Below are 19,983 nucleotides of genomic sequence, written 5' to 3'. Positions count from 1 at the left end.
AAATTGCTCATTTGCTATCTATTTTACTCGATTTTGTTATAAATTTCAACATGTATCATCATCCCTATACAATATAAATACTCTTTATTGCACACCTCAATAAAAGAAAACAATACAAAAGAAAACATACACATAAGCACAGGTAAACAACATGCGGTCTTATCGCTAAAAGGCAACCTTTGGGTTGCGGAAATTAAAAAAATTACATTGTCAGTAACCGTCGCGCTGGTAGTGGTACTGGATAAAAATAATGGTATGAAAGTGTGATCAAGAAAACAATAAATGTGATAATTAAGGTCAATAGGTAAATTGAAGAAAATTTAAAGTTTGATAATCACTGCTGTTTTTTAAATAGGTAAAGATCTGATTGTTTCTGGTCCGATCTTTACCTGTTAACACAATTACAAAAACAAACACAGTTTCATCACAATACGCAAAATAAATTACAGAGCGAAGATCGGATAGAAGGAAGAATTCGCGAAATTTACCTTGCTCTCTGTGATTGCACATAACACAAGCCCGACTCCCTGAGCGACGCGGGGACACTGACAGTCGAGACGCAATGAAATGGCGTCTTACACAATGATGCCAACATTAAAAAATAAAACCAAATTAGGGGGAAATGAATGTCCTACGTTCTTCACCCGCATCCGGTATTTACCCAACATACCTTAATCATTGAACCGCCGCATTTCAAAATGGCCCTTATTTTGATATCGGCTAGCCGTAATGTAATACGGCGGATTATACAATACGACTGCGATACTTATATATAAATCCCCTCGTCAATGTAATTTCATTAAATTTGCTATCTAGTGGCAAACATCAAAGTAGTTAATCTTTTACTTGTGACGCACAAGTGTGAGCAATGTAAAATACTATATTTCTAAAAAAAATTGCCTACTACGTAATAAAAGAAAATGTGATTATTAAATTATAATACGAAAGGTGGTCAAATCGCAAAATGCTGTCGTTTTATTGAAAATAATGAAATAATTAGACCAGTTCCGAAAGTACCGGGAAATCCCGGTTCTTTAAAACAGTACCGGTTCTGCAATCCCTAATAAGGATGTTATGCCCATCACTATTTCTTCTGTGTACGTATATTTAGAAACTGTCTCCGCCTCCAATTCGTGCGATAAGGACAACTGCAGCTCGGACCGAAATTCACTCGCAAAAAACTCAAAAATCGAGGTTTCGCTCTCGACTGTTTCCTCCTCCAAAACGCAACTAATCATTATGAAATTTTGGAAATTGCAAGAGGAAGAAATAATCTATGCCGCTATGTTTTGATTTTTTGGATATTTTTTGTCATATTTGTATACTATGCCTTTTTTTACAGCCAATTCAATTTAGCCGTTTTTGCGATTTTCGAGGCGCTGTATCTTTCTTCAAAATAAAATAATCCAAAAAAGCAAAACATAGCGGCACAGATATTGATGATATTGATCTTATTTGAAAAAATCACTGCTCTAGGTTAAAAATCCAGGGAGGAATCAGTCGAGAGCGTTTGTATGGAAAAATCGCAACTAGGAATTCCTCTTAATGAGGCTACCTATGTGGTTGTTAAAGTAATTGAGTGCAATTATGTAATTTTATACAATGATTCGCAGGACAGCCTGGTAGTGGCGATGTACCAGTCTTAGCAGTGTTTTACTGAGGTACAGTCGCGCATAAGGAATCATGAGTTTTGCTAACAAAGTAGTGATAGTGACCGGAGCAAGCTCGGGCATCGGCGCGGCGACGGCGCTGATGTTCGCCAAGGAGGGCGCCGACGTGGCGCTCGTGGCGCGCACGCAGGCCAAGCTCGCTGCCGTCGCCAAAAACGTCGAGGCACTCGGTAGGAAAGCCCTCGCCATACAAGCCGACTTATCCAACGAGGCTGACACCGCCACCGTCATCCCGAAAACTATAAAACATTTCGGAAAATTCGATGTACTTGTTAACAACGCCGGAATGGCTTCACAGGGATGCTTACTGGATGGCAAGGCGTTACAAGCATACGACGATGTGATGAAGACCAACGTAAGAGCTGTGATTCAACTGACCAGCCTTGCAGCGCCTTATCTGATCCAGACTAAGGGAAATGTGGTCAACATATCCAGTGTAGCAGAACTGACGACCAACAAGATACCTATGCTTATGTTCTATGCCGTGTCAAAGGCGGCGTTGGGGCACTTCACGCGTTGCGCTGCCCTAGAACTAGCGCCTTCAGGCGTCAGGGTAAATTCTGTGAACCCCGGGCCGGTGGAGAACGAATTTATAACCAACAACCAGCTCGGCAACGCCGATGACTTAAAGGAAAGCCTGGCAGGCTATACTGCATTAGGGTATATAGCTAAAGACGATGAGATTGGACGCGTGATTTTATTCTTGGCGAGTGATAAGGCGAGGAGCATTACTGGTTCAACCTACGTAATTGATAATGGATACCTTTTAAAATGAATGTTGTATACCCATACAAAGGGCGAGATTTTTTTTTCTTTTTTGTATAATTTTATCCTTAACATACTTCCTTGAAGTCAAAATCAGCAAAAATGTAACTAATAGAAACAGTAATAACTAGTAAATAAAAACATCACTTGTTTTTTAGGGTTCCGTAGCCAAATGGCATAAAACGGAACCCTTATAGTTTCGCCATGTCCGTCTGTCTGTCTGTCTGTCTGTCTGTCTGTCTGTCTGTCTGTCTGTCTGTCTGTCTGTCTGTCTGTCTGTCCGAGGCTTTGCTCCGTGGTCGTTAGTGCTATAAAGCTGAAATTTGGCATGGATATATAAATCAATAAAACCGACAAAGTCGTACAATAAAATCTAAAAATTAAATTTTTTTTAGGGTACCTCCCCTACATGTAAAGTGGGGGTAAATTTTTTTTTCGCTTCAACCCTAGAGTGTGGGGTATCGTTGGAAAGGTCTTTCAAAACTAATAGGGGTTTTCAAGAAACATTTTTTGATAAAGTGAATATATTCGGAGATAAACGCTCCGAAAGAAAAAAAAATGTGTCCCCCCCCCTCTAACTTTTGAACCATAGGTCCAAAAAATATGAAAAAAATCGTGGAAGTAGAGCTTAAGAAAGACATTAAACGAAAACTATAGCGGACATGATCAGTTTAGCTGTTTTTGAGTTATCGCAAAAAGTTTTCCCTTCATAGTAAAAAGACTTACTTTAATTAGGTACTGATTATGCAAATTTGCCTATTTGTTTAACTCGAGTGAAAGGTACCGTTTCATCCCTTGATTAACAATTTACTATACTTTAAGCTCCAGTTTAGCTTATTGTGACGGAAGAGTAACTACGGAACCCTACACTGAGCGTGGCCCGACATGCTCTTGGCCGGTTATTTATAATTATTACCTGCCTTTTCTAACTAATAGTTGTATTATAATAAAATATTACAAGCGGTTCTGTGAGCTGTAGACCTCGGGAGTATAGATTGAAACTAAATGAATGTATGATTTCACCATTTAGAAAAAGTCGTAAAACTGAATTGACGATTAATCATCGGACCTGCTCACTAAATCTCACAAGAATCGGTTGAAAATTCGGACGAAAGCATTTTTACCCAAGCTGAAACGGAGACGTTCCATAACGCTCGGTCAACTAAGGCAACGCAGTGCCTTCTCAATAATGATACCACTAAATTTCATTGGTACGAAATAAGACAAATATACTAAAACCTTTGTTACCTTATGTTATATTACGACAAAACATTACTTCCTAAACCTTTCACAACTTTACAAAACTCACTAATCACATTAACTCTATCATCACTTCACAATTTCTAAAGGACGATCAAAGAGTTGTCCAATACCTATAGAACTTTAAAATAACACAATGCCTCCAAAATCCAACAAATCGCTGACAAAGGAGCTGGAATAGTTTTTTGAGATGTAATAAAGTTTAATCCGAAAATCCCCTCGGGCAAGTGGGGGCTGGAGGCCAATTTATTTGTGGGTAAGACAGGCAGGGAAGGTTTTTCGAGGACACGCCGCGTGGAAAAGCTGTGGAGTCGCTGTTGGCTCTTTGCTTTTTAGAATATTAACATTTTTTGGTGAGAAAAGGAGGCACGTATTTAATAATCGTAAAAACAGTAGATAGAATGCGTTAAAGCTGTTGGAAATATTCATTTTATGGACAATTCAATAGTAATATTTAAACTCGAAACACCGCTTACAGGTACCTGCAAACTTCTTGAAAATTACCGGCACCTATAGACAGAAGAATCGCTCTGTAGGGGTCAGGTAATACTTATTTTGTTTCCACTCAAATGATTCGAAGCACATATTGTTTTTCCGTGTTTCGTAATTGATTTTAAATGGCGCGAATTCCGTCTAATTAATACATTTCCTTTGATAATTTTACATTGCACGTGAAACCGTAAAATGCGTAGTCTTAGTAAACTAAAATAAATGCAAATTGCAAAAATATTGATACAGTGTATTGATTTGAACTTTCAAGGTTTTCCCAAAGTTTTTATCTAAAAAAAATCAAGCATACCGTAACAATTTTGCTTTCTGTGATGGCGACCCTAAATAGGTAAATATTATGGACGTTGTCTATCGCGAGCACTATTATAGTTGGCTAGGCCCAACTTCCTTCAAACGCTCTATCCTATGCATTATAAAATAGAGTCCCCGCCGCGTCTGTCTGCCTGTATGTTCGCGATAAACTCAAAAACGACTTCCTGCGGTTTTCACCTTTCAATAGCTCGTTTCTTGTGAAAGGTTTAGGTGTATAATTTGTTAAGGTTTTGTGTAGTTAAATCGGTTGAACTATGATAATATTTGATAATTATGTCGGAAAAAGATCATATCATATCATATATTTATTTCGATCACGCTGGTACAAACAAATACAGGTGAAACTTACAAAATTAAAGCACAACATGAGACCCTGTTAGGGTATTGCAAAACTATAACCAAAATCACACACAAAAAAAAAGTACATAATCACACTATTTTTTAAATTTATACAAATCAAAATAATCTTGTATGGAATAAAAACAGTTTTCTATTAAATATTTTTTCAAATTGTTAACAAATTTACCATATTTTTCCTCTTGGTTATCTCTTTAGGCAGGTTCTTGCTTTTACTACCCGCTCGAAACCGGGGCGGGTCGCTAGTTGCACAATAAAGTTAGTCAGCCGCGTTAACATGTAATCGTAAATCTTAGGTCTCTCTTTTCGTAACTTTATTGTTGTGAGGCAGTTCTTCAAAATTATTGCCGCTAAAATGATACAGTAACAAATCTAAAACGCCGACTCTATACCTTCCTCTACTCCCCAAACCTTAACAAGATAAGAAACTCAAGTTTGCGCAAAACGCAACACAACTCTCGTCTTCCTGTTCCATTTTAACAATGCTAATGACAATGGCGTGCCGTGTCATTCAATGCTTTTGTCGACTCGGCCATCCTGACAAAAAACACGTCATATTGGCACAAGTTCTAGTGTTACATCTTTTATGTCAATGATTGGCACTTTAATCGCGACACGGATGGTTTACACTTCTTTTCACTCTTATTACGGGTAAGTAAAGGTTGATTTACGAGTATCGTAATTTTGCAAAAGTAGAGATTGTCGTGAAAGATTGTATTTTGACATTTTCATCCTATTTTGCTGGATGGCCGGGGGCTAATCGTTTGTCGTCACGACAATGATATGGGTTGTCGCATGGTTTTGATGTGAAATCGACCGCCGGTAATGTACCGCTGGCATTTTGTTATCTGATTTCAAATTGCTTTTTACTTGTTGTGCAAAAAATAGAGAAGATATCTCTGTAAGTAATGATTTGAATTTAGATAGTTTTGTAAGTGTGTTGCATGTAGGTACCTATTAAAAATGTAACTAAAAAAACGTAAACATTTACTATACATAAACACTGATACTATACGTAAACATGCTCTCTAAAATTACTTACGATTTCGCTGACATGATGAATCGGGTAGGTCTCAATGCTGAAGTTAAGAGCTATTTTACTAAATTCTTACAAGCAACGCAAAATGTTTTCAAAATCGCACCGAAACATTATACATACTGAGAAACGATATTTAGAGAATGACTGTGAGAGGCAAATTAGTAATGCCCTCTATTTAACAATACCTTTGCAATTGATATTAAACCAAGTTCTCTTCTCGATCGAAGATATCGAATGCAAGCCACCATTCTCCGATATACGCTTAAAACATCCCCTTTCACAAAAACTCGTGTCGGTTATTATTTTTTCAAACACCACGGCCCAACAAGCCATACAAATCTGTTCAAAATAGCAGATAATATGCAGTGAAGGGCAAACGGCCGACAATGAACACAACAGGACTCGTTATATCTTCATCCTCACTGAAATAAGATTTAATAACGTTTTGTCAGAATGCTCTTTTAACGAACCTCGATTATTTGTTAACCGGCCAATATAACTCGAACTTTAAAGGTTCTTTCTCGTTTTGAAATGCTCTTATCTTGAAGTGTCACGGTAAAAGTTGAGAGGGTCTAGGGATTTTGGTTGGTGGGCCAACTCCTTCCGTTCGGTAAGTTTTTGTTGTAAGTAATAAATCCGTAGAGCGTTGGGTGCTTTCATTGTGCTGTATTATTGAAATGGTGCTTATTTTGTTCGATTTACTTACAGGCTTTGAAGAGCGTCGAAAGTTTAGCGGTCATTGATAACATTTCTAGAGAATTGGCGTACTTTTTTAGATTTTGGCCAGTTTTCAACAAATTATTGCTGTAAAGGAAGAGTTCGCTCTGTATTACTTGACTACGACAATTATTGCTCCATAGTTTAACAGTCTATTTATGAAGATTATGGAATATAAATAATCTATTTTAGGCCTGCAGAGTCCACACCTACTCTGCGGTCTTCTCTAAGGTAGAGATATCATCCCTGGCTCATTCGGATATACTACTCGTAACTGCGGAGCTGGGGAGAAGGACTTCCCTAAGCTGTATCCCTGCAGTATAAGGAAAAATAACAAGTCAAATTTCCAAACTCTTGGATTTTGTATTCTATCTACTCAAATGACAATAGGAAGTAACAAACATTAAAAAAATATATCAAAAACCGTCCAGCCGTTTGGGTTGTAGGGCGTGCCAAAGAAATTGACCTACATACATACATAGGCCGGAAAACTCAAAGATAGAAGAGTGAGTTTGAGGGCCGATACATTAGTGGAGGCCCTCAAATAATACGAGTCCATCTTTAGCGTTTCCGGCCGAGGCATTACATAATAGCGACTACAGCGAGGAAATAAGAAAACATTTGCATAAGTACTTTAATAGAAATTGATATTTATATTGGCGTGAGGACAATTGTTGAAAAAAAAAAGCGATTTATTTTTGCCAGGAACATTTATATTTTCTTCACTAGACGAACTCATTTTTATGGCGTAGATACGTGTTTCTTGTATTTTTAGTCAAACACAACTTACACTATTCAATTCAGTAAGTATTTTCCGATCCCAACTTTTTTACTTTTTTTTATCACTTTTATGAGGCGTTTTTCTGTTGTTTGCTTCAAACCGACTCTAAAGTTAGGAGCGTTTTTGCTAAAAAACATAAACAGCTACAAAATTAAAAACGCCTTGAGCGTGAACTGAATGGTTTTGACGTTTCTTTTTATTTAAACAATTAATTCGTCCTATAAATAACCCAATTTTATTTTTGAGAAAAAAGTTACTTCAAAAAAAGACCTTTTACCATCACCAATAACAGATGATGATCACAATGATTACCAATGACAGATGATGATAACAATGAAACATTGTAGTAGTAGTGGTGGTTCAGGTGCTACAGCTATTGCCTACTTTCCAGCTTGGCTTTAGACCGTCTATTGCGACATTTCCGAACGTTAAAAGTCCATTTGCTGTTCGTTATGAATTACTTTTTGAAGACTAAACCCATTTCTCCGGTTCTCACTAGCAAACTCATCAACTGAAAATGTAGTCTCTAATATTAAAGTTAATGGTAAAAATCTAGAATTTGCTAAGACCACGTGTTTCTAGGAATAACTTTATACTCCAACTTACAATGGGACTCCCATATAACTTCATTAATTAACAGGTTGAGCTCCGCTGTGTTTGCAGTAAGGAGAATAAGGTAGCTTACCAATGTAGGGACGGCACCGTTAGTCTACTTGACTTACTTTAACAGTGTAATTACTTATGGTCTTATTTTGTGGGGGTCAGGTGCTAATATTGATTAAATTTTCATTTTGCAAAAAATGGCAATTAGTTCAATTTACAACCTGGGGTAGGGTGAGATAATTTTTAAGGAAAAACATATTCTAACTCTGCCGTCGCTATATATTTGAAATAATAATATTTGTAAGGAAAATCTTACACAATTTCCCAACGAATTGATAAGCCAAAGGCTACGCGAAATACAGGAAAACTTAAACAACATCTTACAAACTGGCTAAAACAAGGAAGTTTATCTTGGGAAACTGTATAAAGTTCTATAACATTATACCAAAAAATGTCACCGAGCTCACAGAAATAAATTCAAAACTGTTGGCAAAAACTCATTTCGCGAACATACCACAAAAGTACAAACTTTTCTACTCCCCAACTAAAACATTCAGTCTCATCTCCAAACTCGAATCTTCCACAATACCTCCAAACTTACCAACGTGCAAATAAAACTTGCTCGTTATCAAAATATCACATTCGTACCAAAATTAGGCGCGAAATCGCTCACGAGTGCTCGCAAAAACCTTGTTAGCCGCCATATTTGAACGGCGACAGTAGGGGCGCGCCCTATGTACACAAGCACAAACTTACCGCAACAATCCAAAAACTTCCTGGTGTCTCTTATGTCTTAACAGTAAAGTTTATTTTCACTTGATATTAACTTTGCCAAGTGTAAGGCACGTGTGAAGGGTGTATGCTGGTTAGGGTGTGGGTAACACACCCTCCGGTGTCGCGATTGTGACGCTATAGCACGAAATGGATATGCAACAAGATACGAGAAAGTGATATTGCCTTTGGTTTCGTTTTGTGGCCGGTTTTGTTTGAATATTTAATGTACGGACATGACTATAAGCAGTATAAATAAACTATATAAGAAGTATAAAGGCAAGTACTAATTGGAGTAAGAGCTAACGTCCAACAGTCGCAGTTAATTTATACTGTACTTAAAAATATATCTACTAAATAGACACGAAATTCCTTTTGACATTTAAGAACAGTTAGTGCAGTGATGAAATCTCCAGAAGGATAAAAAACTTTGATATTACCATTTTCGCAAAACTGAAATTGTAAATGATATAACATACATATAAATGAAATAAATTGATGATAAGCACATAATACCATGCATCATCATCACCAGCGTCAACATCATCATTTACTCTTAATAAATTACACCCAATGGCGTTCGTACAAATATGAGACTTACGTATCGGAAATATTTATGTACAGTCAACCAATTTGATTCCTAGGCCACTATAGAACCATGCCATAATGACTTCTACGACAGTGCTTATTGAGTGATGCGTGTTAAGTATCTAGTAGATAAAACGACAAGGTTCTATAGTGGCCTAGGATTCAAATTGGTTGACTGTACCTTTTCAAAATTCAGAAAATTTAGACACGCTTTCCCTTGAAAATTTTTATTGGCTTTAATTTTACTTCGCCGATTGCAAAAGCTTTTTCTTTGATCATCAGCTTTAGTTCCTATATTTTGTCGTGTCGATCAGTATAGTGCCCCTCCGGCAGATCCCAATCGAAGCTTCCCTCAACGCAATATACCAAGTATTTCATTCTTTCGGAGGAATTCTCGTTATTGCGGCTGTCTTCCGAAGGGGATATCGCGTGCTTTTACTCTAGGCTTACAGGCATGTCTTATTTCAAAAAAGGATGTTTTGGCCTCAGGCTTAGGCTTTTTGTTTTTTGAGGATACTGTGGCCGATGTGTCACAAATTTACAATAGGCTACCTCGACTTTCTATGGCTTGATGCATTTTGGAATAAATAAATAAATATTACCTATTGGACAACTTTACAAAATTCGACCAAGTCCTACAATAAGCTCAATAATACTGGTGTTGTGGGTACTTAGACGACGATATATACAATATATACTTATATATAAATACTTTTGAGATTGCGATAAACAAACAAATAAAAGCTTTTACTAGGATTCGAACCCGGGACCTTACTTCGTATGCAGGGTCACTATCGACTAGGCTTTCGGACCCATACGACCTTCAAGAAAAAAGGATACTGCTCCTATCTTAAAGGTCGGCAACGCACTTACAACACCTTTAGTATTACTGTCCATAGTATTACTGTGTACCATCAGGCGATTCGTCTGCTCGTTTGACTTCTATCCTTTGCCTTCTATCATAAAAAAAATAAAGCGTTTGCTTTGGCTATATTATATTTTACGACGGTTACCAAATACAAGTTCAATAGTGTGCACACTAACGACATCTTTTGTGAGCCCACGCGCCGCGGCGGAATGACTCGCGAGAGTCGCGAGGCTAAAGTGCACGTCACTCTTCATTCGCCGGCCTCGACACTTCACCCGAGGCCTATGGCTTAGTGCCATGCCCGTAAGATTAATTTACAGTCATACTGTTGTTCACTATGTTTTATTTTAGAAGTATTTTTATAGAAGCGGGTAGCTAATATACACACTAGTGACATATTTTGTGAGCGCTCGCGTCACAGCGGAGTGGCTCGCGAGCCAGGCTGGTATGATCCACGTACCTCTACTTTCGACGGCCTTGCTACTTAAGCCGAGGCCCGAGGCGTAGTGTTATAACTGTTTACATTTACCGTTATACTGTTACAGTAATCTGTTTTTTCATGTTAGAAGTATTTTCATATAAACTTACTAGTATGATATAACTTTCTATTATACGCAGTAATGACACCTTCTGTTAGGCCTCGCGTCACGGTGGAGGGACTCTTCATCGCCGGCCTCGATACTTCACCCGAGCACCCGAGATCCGGGGTTTGATGCCATACGCAATATGTCGCATTTACTATTATACTGTTAGATATGTCTTTACATGGTTAGATAGGGTAATAGAAATATTGGGGCAAGAAAAACACTTGTATGGAATCCACGTGATCTTAATGTTTTCTGTGTTTAATGTGTCTGATATACTTATAATGTGCTTTTTCTTATTTCAATCCCACTCTGACATACAACAACCCGCCGCGCTCGTCACAGCGCCCCCTACAACTCGGCGTATCGTCGTCGTAATTGGCGCTCAAGTGGCAATTAGCCAGCTCTCGGCTGTGTCGCTCCCGCGAGCGCTTTCTCTTGTTCCCGTCCACCACGAACTACAGTATGGCAACCTTTAATCTTTATTAGGGTTCCGTACCAAAAAGGTAAACAGGATCCCTTATGGTGCGACTTTGTTTTTTAAAATCCTACTTCTGATATACATTTAAAAACATTTGTGGCGTTTTTCAAAATGTCTATCAAATCGAAGAAGCCTTTAATAATTGTTGTATATAACATGCATTTTATCTCTCTCTCTGTCTTACAAGAGGTGCTCAAATGGCAATTAGCCAGATCTCGGCAGTTCCCCTCCCGCGAGCGCTTTCTCTTGTTTCCGTCCACCGCGTACTGCAGCATGGCAACCTTTAATCCTTTGTAAATGAAGTATCGATAAGGTAAAGTCATTTTCACGTCAGCAGCTCTAACAAGGGTAATTTGCTGCTTAAAAACAGTGAGAAAAATCGCATTTTTCTCACTGAGTGAGACAAAAACCATTCAAGTGACCTGTATATTCGAATGTCATCTTAACGTGGCCCCGCACGTTAATACAATTTCGAAATATTTGGATTCTATTGTCTTTGTCCCTTTCACGTCATTAGCAAAAAGAAAGAGGCAAAAAAACTGCATACGTAATTCAACGGTATATTGACGGTTTATAATAGACCCCCGAAATAAGTCAGACCGCATCGTTCCAAAACACTCTACGAGTCTTAATTAAATCATGAAACAAAATTTAAAATTTAATAATAAACACCATATTTTACGTATTATATTATACAATCAAAACAATGTACTTAAAAAAAATACGCAACTGCTACGCAAAGTAAATAATTCTACTTTTCACGATCTCTACTATAGTTGGCAAAAGTTTTATCCGCAATTCCGACCGTATCTTACAAAGTTTTTTTTACAATATAAAGTTGTCTATTGAACTGTCAATTGATGTTCGTTACTTCATTATTTCCGTATTATTTTATTAAAATTTCTGTCCTTAATAAATACCTTAAGAAAACATGAGTGAAATAGTGATGAAGACGGATTACATTTTTTCAGATTGTATTTTTATTTTTACCTTCCAAATATGTTCTCACTGCTGTCGTGAAAAGTTTTGTGTACTACACGAGATCAAAGTTATCAAACTTTGCTCTCTTGTACAAATAGCTATAGTACGTTTATTAATTTTCACAACACCAATTCGTAAAGGCTATCTTTATTTTACAAAAACTGATGAGATAGTTGCATTTTATCAACAAGAGTGGCAAAATAATTTAATGCAAATTTTGACTTGTTTCCTCATGTTGGCTATTGACTTTGAGTGATGAACTGATGATTTTGAATGATAAATATTTAATAGCGTTCATTTGGATTTGATTTGTAATGTTTTACAGTTATTATTTTCCACTCGTTGGCGTGTGGTTAAAAAAATATTGTATTTCACTCGGCAGCAAAGTTTGTTTCACCCTCGTGACTTGAAACCCTCGCAACGCTCAAGATTATATTTATGCTCGGTTTGTACCCTAGTAAATATTGTTATTTGTTTAACAAAAGGTGGAAAACTGTAAAACATAACAAAACAAAATTTGAAGCTATCACTAGTATGTTGGAAAAGCATCGATAGTTGCGTTTAGCTATACTATATAAACTCCTTACCTGTCATTTAATTTTGCCCCCTAAAACCCGACTGAATATAATTAATAAGTTACGCTTCTGCTACATCATGTATTACGACTGAGTGTTCCAATACCTAAACCACTATTTGTGTGGACTGCCAGGTGCCTTATTTATTTTATTTAAAGTTAGAAAACTTTGCATGTGGTTGCAACGAGTATCCATTCAGATGCTTACCTAAGTGTTGTTTATCTTTAAGCAGGGGCCCATTTTCCGAACGGTATTAGACTAATACGGATCCCTTTGTTTGGCATAATCATTGAACGTCATAATGTAATGATAGTCATATTATCATTAGTCATAACTCTGAAACCGTTAACTTTTTAGAAATTTCCTTAGGTTATGCTATAGATAGGTTAGGTTAGGTTTGTTTTAGGGCAATCTTGAAATGTTACGCGTTTCTGAGAAAAACCAAATTATGGCTAACGGACAAACAATTCATTATGACTTAAAACTTTATGGGAAACAATAAAGACCCAGTCTAATATTATTAGTCCGCGAACTGTCAAGACGTATGGGTTACCGTTCCGCGTAATACCGTTCGGGAAAAGGGGCCCCAGTTCTTTGTAAATGTAACGACCGGAGTGGCTTAGTGGGTGACCCTGCCTATGAAGCCGATGGTTGCTATGAAGTGGATGGTTGGTGGTGGGTTCGAATCCCGGTAACGGTATTTGTTTGTGCGATGAGCACAGATATTTTTTCCTGAGTCATGGATGTTATTTAAGTATTTGTATATTATATTTACCGTGGGACTTGGTCAGTTTGTGTAAGAATGTCCCTTTAATATTTATTTATTTCTTAAACATACAAACATTATTTGGACAGGTGGTAAACAACTCCGACTTAGACCCGGCGTAGCTTTATTTGACGTTGATAAGCGCATTGTAATATGCCTACTTGAAACATAAACTATCTTTGTCTTTAACTAGTTGGATCCAACTATAAAACTACCGTGAGACTCGAACATATTAAAATTATTTTATACGAACCTAATTGGTACAGTCATTTTTCTTATATAAAAAGTAATTAAATATTGCATACAGCGTTGTTGTAACACGGGCATCATAATTTAACTCAACCAAATAATTGAAAACTGTACCCCTAGTGTAACTAAATTCGATTTTGAAACGTGACGAACGCGTTTGCGTTAAGTCTCATTTTGTATAGGATTTTGAGTTTCCAAAACGTCCCGCTTGGCGCGCTCTTTCTAAATCCAATACAAAATGAGACTAAACGCAAACGCGTACGTCACGGTTCAAAATCGAATTTAGTTACACTAGGGGTACTGATATATCAATGTAATTTCGAACATCGATCGTCCGAGATAGTACTTACGTTTAGTAGGAAATGTATAAACTTGGATAAACAGAGTTACTTTCGCATTTATTATTAGTAATATACTGTACAAGAAATTGATTATTCGTTTAACGGCTACAAACTGGATTGTGTAGATACCTTCACCCTACTAAGCTTTGATATTGACACAGGCATACACTGGAAAGATCACGTTCAGAAAATCAAGAATAAAATGCTCAAATTCATGCCCTGCAAGAATTAAAAAAGTCGACTATTCTACAATCGGCAAAAATAGCCTATTATGCGTATGCCTATTCTTGGCTCAAGTACGGTATCATCCTTTGGGGAAATAGCACAGACGTAAACGATTTATTTTTGCTTCAGAAGAAATGCATACGTATCCTCGCAAATATATAGAGTCCAGAGAGCTGTAGACCACATTTCATTAAGTACGAAATTCTAACCCTAACCTCAATGTACATATTCGAAATTTGTAAATTCGTAAGAAAACACTCGGACCTATTTACAAAATTAGTAGACCAGCCTCGACGCTTCGAAACAAGGTTTAAACATAATTTAGCTTTGCCCTCAATCTCTAAACTCAAACTCCATAGCACAAGTTCAAACGTCATGGCAGTTAAAATATATAACCACCTCAGAAATGATATCAAAGCTCAAAAAAATTACAAATAATTTAAATAAATGTTACTACAAATTATGGATTTTTTTTGATGATGGTGTTAAAGACACCTTCTAATAAGCAATTATAATTAACTATAATCAAAGCAATGATTATAGTAAATTATAATTTTGTATTCTTATAATTTTGGCTTAGGCAAATTTGTATAGAAATTAATATCATGTAATAAAATAATCTAATCTAATGACATTTATTTTCAGACTTACCCAAACTTATAACCAAAAATTAAATCTGTATATCTGTATTATGAATATTGTACATTAATTTATTTATTTGTTTAACATTTATTAGGGATCTCATGTGTAATATAAGAATTGCTTCATGACCTGATGTTTTTTAAATAAGTTTTAAAATTTGCTAATAATATGTAAATATGTTATGAGTAAGATATTATGTGCCGTGCCATTACAGGGTTCATATCAGACATTGTATTTTAAAGAATTATTACAATAATTACAATATTACACGTATAGGAATGACTGGCAACTACAACACGAATATTTGGGTAAAAAGGGCGTTTTGTGGCAAAATATACGGCCGAATTCGAACTATGCTTATAACATGACGTCATAGCGATACGATACCCAGCTGTCAGTGTCAAAAGTGATTTTTTTGGCTGCCTGTGAATCCGATGGCCCCGGGTTCAAACCCTGGTTAGGGCATTTATTCTTCTGATGAGCATTTATTCTTGTTTTCGTAGCGCTACGCTCGTAGCCTAAAGCTACTACGAACAGTGAACTCGCCGAGCGGGTTCCCAACACTCAATGATATTATATTGATATTGGAATCATCAGTTATATGTCATTCGCGCGGGCGTCTCGCTCGCACTAGCACGGACGGACGTCAGAGCGAAATGCACGCGCGAATGACAGCTAACTCATATGATTCCAATATTATTAAAATATCGTTTTGATGACAGAATAGATGCACGTTCGATTTGGCCTGAGTATGTATGCCAATCATATGTCAATGCAAAGCGTAGTGGATGCTACGAATGCTACGGCGTAGCACCGCCCACATCTGTTAATTCGAAATGTTGCAACATAAATAACATTTTATAATTATATTGATGTAAGAATTTGTCTATTATTAATATTATTATACTGTGTTCAGTAAATTTGAACGATTTGAAGTGCAATAGATGTTCTTTAATACCTAATTTAGATGATCTTCTTCTTCGAATTAATCTTGGTACAGCAGTCGTGGTTTTGTTGAACGACGCCAGTTCTCCCTGCCAGATGCTTCTCTGGCACATGTGTTAAGTGGGGTGATGGTAAGGGCTTTTACCTGATCCGTCCAACGCATTGGGGAACGTCCTCTTGACCTACAGCCATTGACGCGTCCCTGAACAATAAGTCTCTCCATGGCCTGCTTTCCACGTCGCGTCACATTTCCGAAGTATCTGAGGATACGCGCTCTTCTGACCGTAGCTGAGAGCCTCTCTGCTCTCTGTCACCTTGTGTTTCAGATACTCGCAGCATTCGTTTTCAACACCACATTTCGAGTGCGTCGATTCTTTGTCTCTCTCACTCCTAGACTGTCCGTGTCTCAGCACCATACAATTAGACAATAAACACAACCAAAATATAGTACCGGTATCTACACGGGCGCCTAGCAACAGTAGTAGTAAGTGGACGACCGCTTCTCCATACAATCATAGTCCCAAGTTTCCTCTCAGGAAATTGACATTATGGGAAATAGTTTTACATAATTTGGTGTATATTATATGTATTAAATATGTCTAGAGTCAGACGAAGAGAAGTGTGCAACGATTTTGATAGCACACGTAGTGCAAGTGTTATTTTAAACGTCAAACTTTTATGAAATTATGACGTATAAATAACACTTGCACCGCGTGTGCTATCAAAATCGTTGCAGGCTTAAATTGGTCTAACTCTATGCCCCTTCGTATGACGTTTCACTTCCAAAATTATATTTACAAATTTCCTTTCGATTTCAGAAACGGTTGTTCACTTAACAGAATTTCAAAATAGGAAACTTGCGCTATGTACCTACATAAACCGTACCTAACCACGAAACGCCAAAATCGCCCCTTTACTGGTGTACATTTCATCCCCGTATCCCCTAGCCCTTAGCCGAGGGGACGCATTAATACCAGCAATTAAAGAAGGGCTTAGCTGAGCCTCCCCGGGAATTCAATTATTGACGGCGATTCAACTTTATTGTGCAGTGTCCTCTGACGAGCCGAAATCCCGGAGTAATTTGCTTCGTCGTTTGTTTTGTGGGCCGATAACTTGTTCATTAACTTGTCCTACCAATGGCTTGAAAAAAATATTCTGTATCGAACTGCTATCTATATCCTTAATGGTTATATACAGAGGATTACTATTACTAGCTTAAATCTAAAATAGGCCCTTGAGGCATTGTACCAAGGAAGCTGGCGGAATTTTCTCGTTGTATCGCAATACTGACACGTGCGAGGAAGCCGCCAGCTCTTCGGTCACCAGTTACGTCAACCAGACGCTTCGCGATTTCTGCAAAAAACTTGTGCGCTCTAGGACCCCTTGGAGCTTGAGTTTCAACGCCAAATGGTACAAAATGGTATTCTCTACCGAGGCTCTTATATTTATTACGTTTCAAAATTTCGGCGCTTTCCGCCTCTGCGCCCGCGTTTACATTAGTCCGTTGGAGGTGAGAAGGTGCCAGTGTGTCTATCCTTAAGAGGTAACATGAGTGGTCATTTCTTCATACAAACGTACTCCACTGTTTCCTCCGTGGTTTTTTAAGCTAGAGTTGTAGACTTGTTTAAGTAGACTGTTTTGCTTTTTTTGATATTTTTGTTTCTTAAGGCACTAGTGCACTTCAAATATTCGCAAAAACGACCTAATGCACTAGGCCTCAAAGAGAAGCATGGTATTCAAAACTGACATCAATTAGCTTTAAAAGCAAAACAGTCCAACACAGATAATTTCGTTAAGTTTTGAAGGAGGAAATAGTCGAGTACGAAACATCGTTTTCTGAGATTTTTACCCAGAATTGTTTGCCTAACCTGGCGTTGTCCTTATCGCACTAGTTTTAGAAGCGGCTTCCGTTAGCGAGACGGATAGATATATTCACCTAAAATATTTAAATCTCAACTCCCGTATCCTCTTAAACATCAACAAAGCATTATGGTAGAAAATCACTGTTTCATCAAGCCAGGTAATGTGGCATAGTACATAGGCTAATGTATGTTAAGGAACTCGTTCCAGTGCTAACAACTAGGTTTACCCTTTTCGCCGCCATTGATTCGATATAAAGTCAGTACATTTCGTACCTCACACGCCATGACTTGAAATGTTATACGGGTTGCTTACGTGAAATTTTTGATTGATGACATTTTATTACTTCATTGACATGGCGGCGAAAAGAGAACTGTGTATGTCATATGAATCATTATGAAACGAAGTTATTCTACACAGGTATGACAATACTATTACTTATTCTGTGACATAGGGCATGGATTTTAGTACACGAAAACAGAAATTTTCAGAAAGAAAACCTTGCTTGTATTTCTTGTAAGTCGTTACGTGATTAAATAGTAAAAGGTCGAACGAGCTTTATTATTGAGAAATATATTCGGAGGAGCCGAAATGCCTACCCAATCGCTTTGTATTTGCGTATCAAGTTTGTGCTAACAACTGCGTGTTATTTACTTATGTAGGTTTATTGCATGTTAATGCTGTAGGTATAATGTTACACAAAGCACTACACTTTCGGAAAGAAAATCTTTCTTCAGACTTCTTGCTTAGCATGCTTGCAAATATAATAGTAACAGGTTGAATCGACTTTGTTATTCAGAAGTCGATTTGTTAACAAATTTTTAATGAACATTATAAATAATATAGTTAAGTAAAACGTACGTTACACTTGGCGTCCAATTGACTTTTTCATACAACACTATAGCTACGTCACCTACGCAGTCAAGTGTAAAAATATAGGTGCATACAACTTACTCAAAAACATTCGCAAGATATGTGCACCCATATTTTTATACGCTTGACTGTATAATACATACCTATTTTTATTTTAGTGTCGATTAACTTGAGTAAAATACTGCTCAACTCCGAGTACCATTCCTACGAATAATTCCTAAAAACCGTATACAGTACAATTTCCTTTAAACGTATTTTATTACAACACCTAAAGCCATAAATGCCAATGCACAAAACTACGCGTAGAAAGGTTGACCGCTGGTCGCGGTCGGTGTCATGTCGATGACAGGGCCATTATTAAGCGAAAGGGTGCCGAAATGAATTTGTATATTGTTTCGGGCATATCCAATATCACCCAATATTGGATATGGGCAACATTGTCGCTGGCTTTGGGGGATGAAATTTTAAATTAGAAATGTTATAATGTACCTACATGCCTTTTATTAGATAATTTCACTACTATATTTTGCTTGTGTTTATTATCTAAATGAGGTATTAAAAACAATTTTTGAAGTTCAAATACATACATTTTTAATTAAACGAGTTCAGTTTTTGAAGTGATCATCTTGTCATTTCCTCAGCCTGTTTGGATCGAGGACAACCGTAAGCGTGAAACCGAATATGACAGTGTTCAATATTTAGTTTATTTTTTGAAGTGAAGATAAAAAATATGACCCGATATTATTCGCTAAGCAATTGATCGCATTCGCAACCCGCAAGTCAATCAGCTATCAAGGCGAAATCATTTAACCGGCTCTGCGATCTGCGTCATTGTAACTGCGTCATCGCTGTCAGGAAGCTTTCGATGTCCGGTCGATATTTACTAGTGTCCGACCGAAATTTCGGTTCCGGCAGGTTTCGGTACAAAAGTCATGTTTCGACCAAAAAACTGCCAAACCTTTCGGCCGCACCGAAACTTTTAGTCTTACTTAATTAGAGTAGGCCGTGGTCTTCTGATACGTTCTCGTTATACATACTTAGATAAAGTAAGAAAACGCATTTAGGTATAACTACCTACGTACGCAGGTAATTAATATTCTGCTATATCACAAGGCTCACCGAGGCTAACAAAGCTAACGACATCTATGTTTCAGACACTAAGTGGTGCTCCATAACGTGTGAGTCCCCTCCCAGATAAATCCTACGTTTGCGTGCGTTCG

The 19,983-nt window shown here is 37.4% G+C and overlaps 2 protein-coding genes across 3 annotated transcripts in view; both read left to right on the top strand.

The window, feature by feature from the left end:
* LOC133529106 (Fanconi anemia group J protein homolog) overlaps nucleotides 1-19,983 on the top strand; it is a 118,161-nt gene that overhangs the window by 27,038 nt on the left and 71,140 nt on the right. The gene's annotated exons all lie outside the window — the stretch shown is intronic.
* Nucleotides 1,629-2,591, top strand: LOC133529115 (3-oxoacyl-[acyl-carrier-protein] reductase FabG-like). Its single transcript, XM_061866750.1, has one exon. The coding sequence runs from the start codon at nucleotides 1,684-1,686 to the stop codon at nucleotides 2,443-2,445; it is 762 nt and encodes a 253-aa protein (XP_061722734.1). The 5' UTR covers nucleotides 1,629-1,683; the 3' UTR covers nucleotides 2,446-2,591.

This window comes from Cydia pomonella, chromosome 20, assembly GCF_033807575.1.
Source record: "Cydia pomonella isolate Wapato2018A chromosome 20, ilCydPomo1, whole genome shotgun sequence".
In the NCBI taxonomy this organism is placed as follows: Eukaryota; Metazoa; Arthropoda; class Insecta; order Lepidoptera; family Tortricidae; genus Cydia; species Cydia pomonella.
Note: the sequence above shows the minus strand (reverse complement) of the source record. Positions and strands in the feature narration are given on the sequence as shown.

Bases quoted from the DNA above. Each gene is read 5' to 3' on its own strand.
- LOC133529115 (XM_061866750.1), top strand. From the start codon at position 1,684: ATGAGTTTTGCTAACAAAGTAGTGATAGTGACCGGAGCAAGCTCGGGC.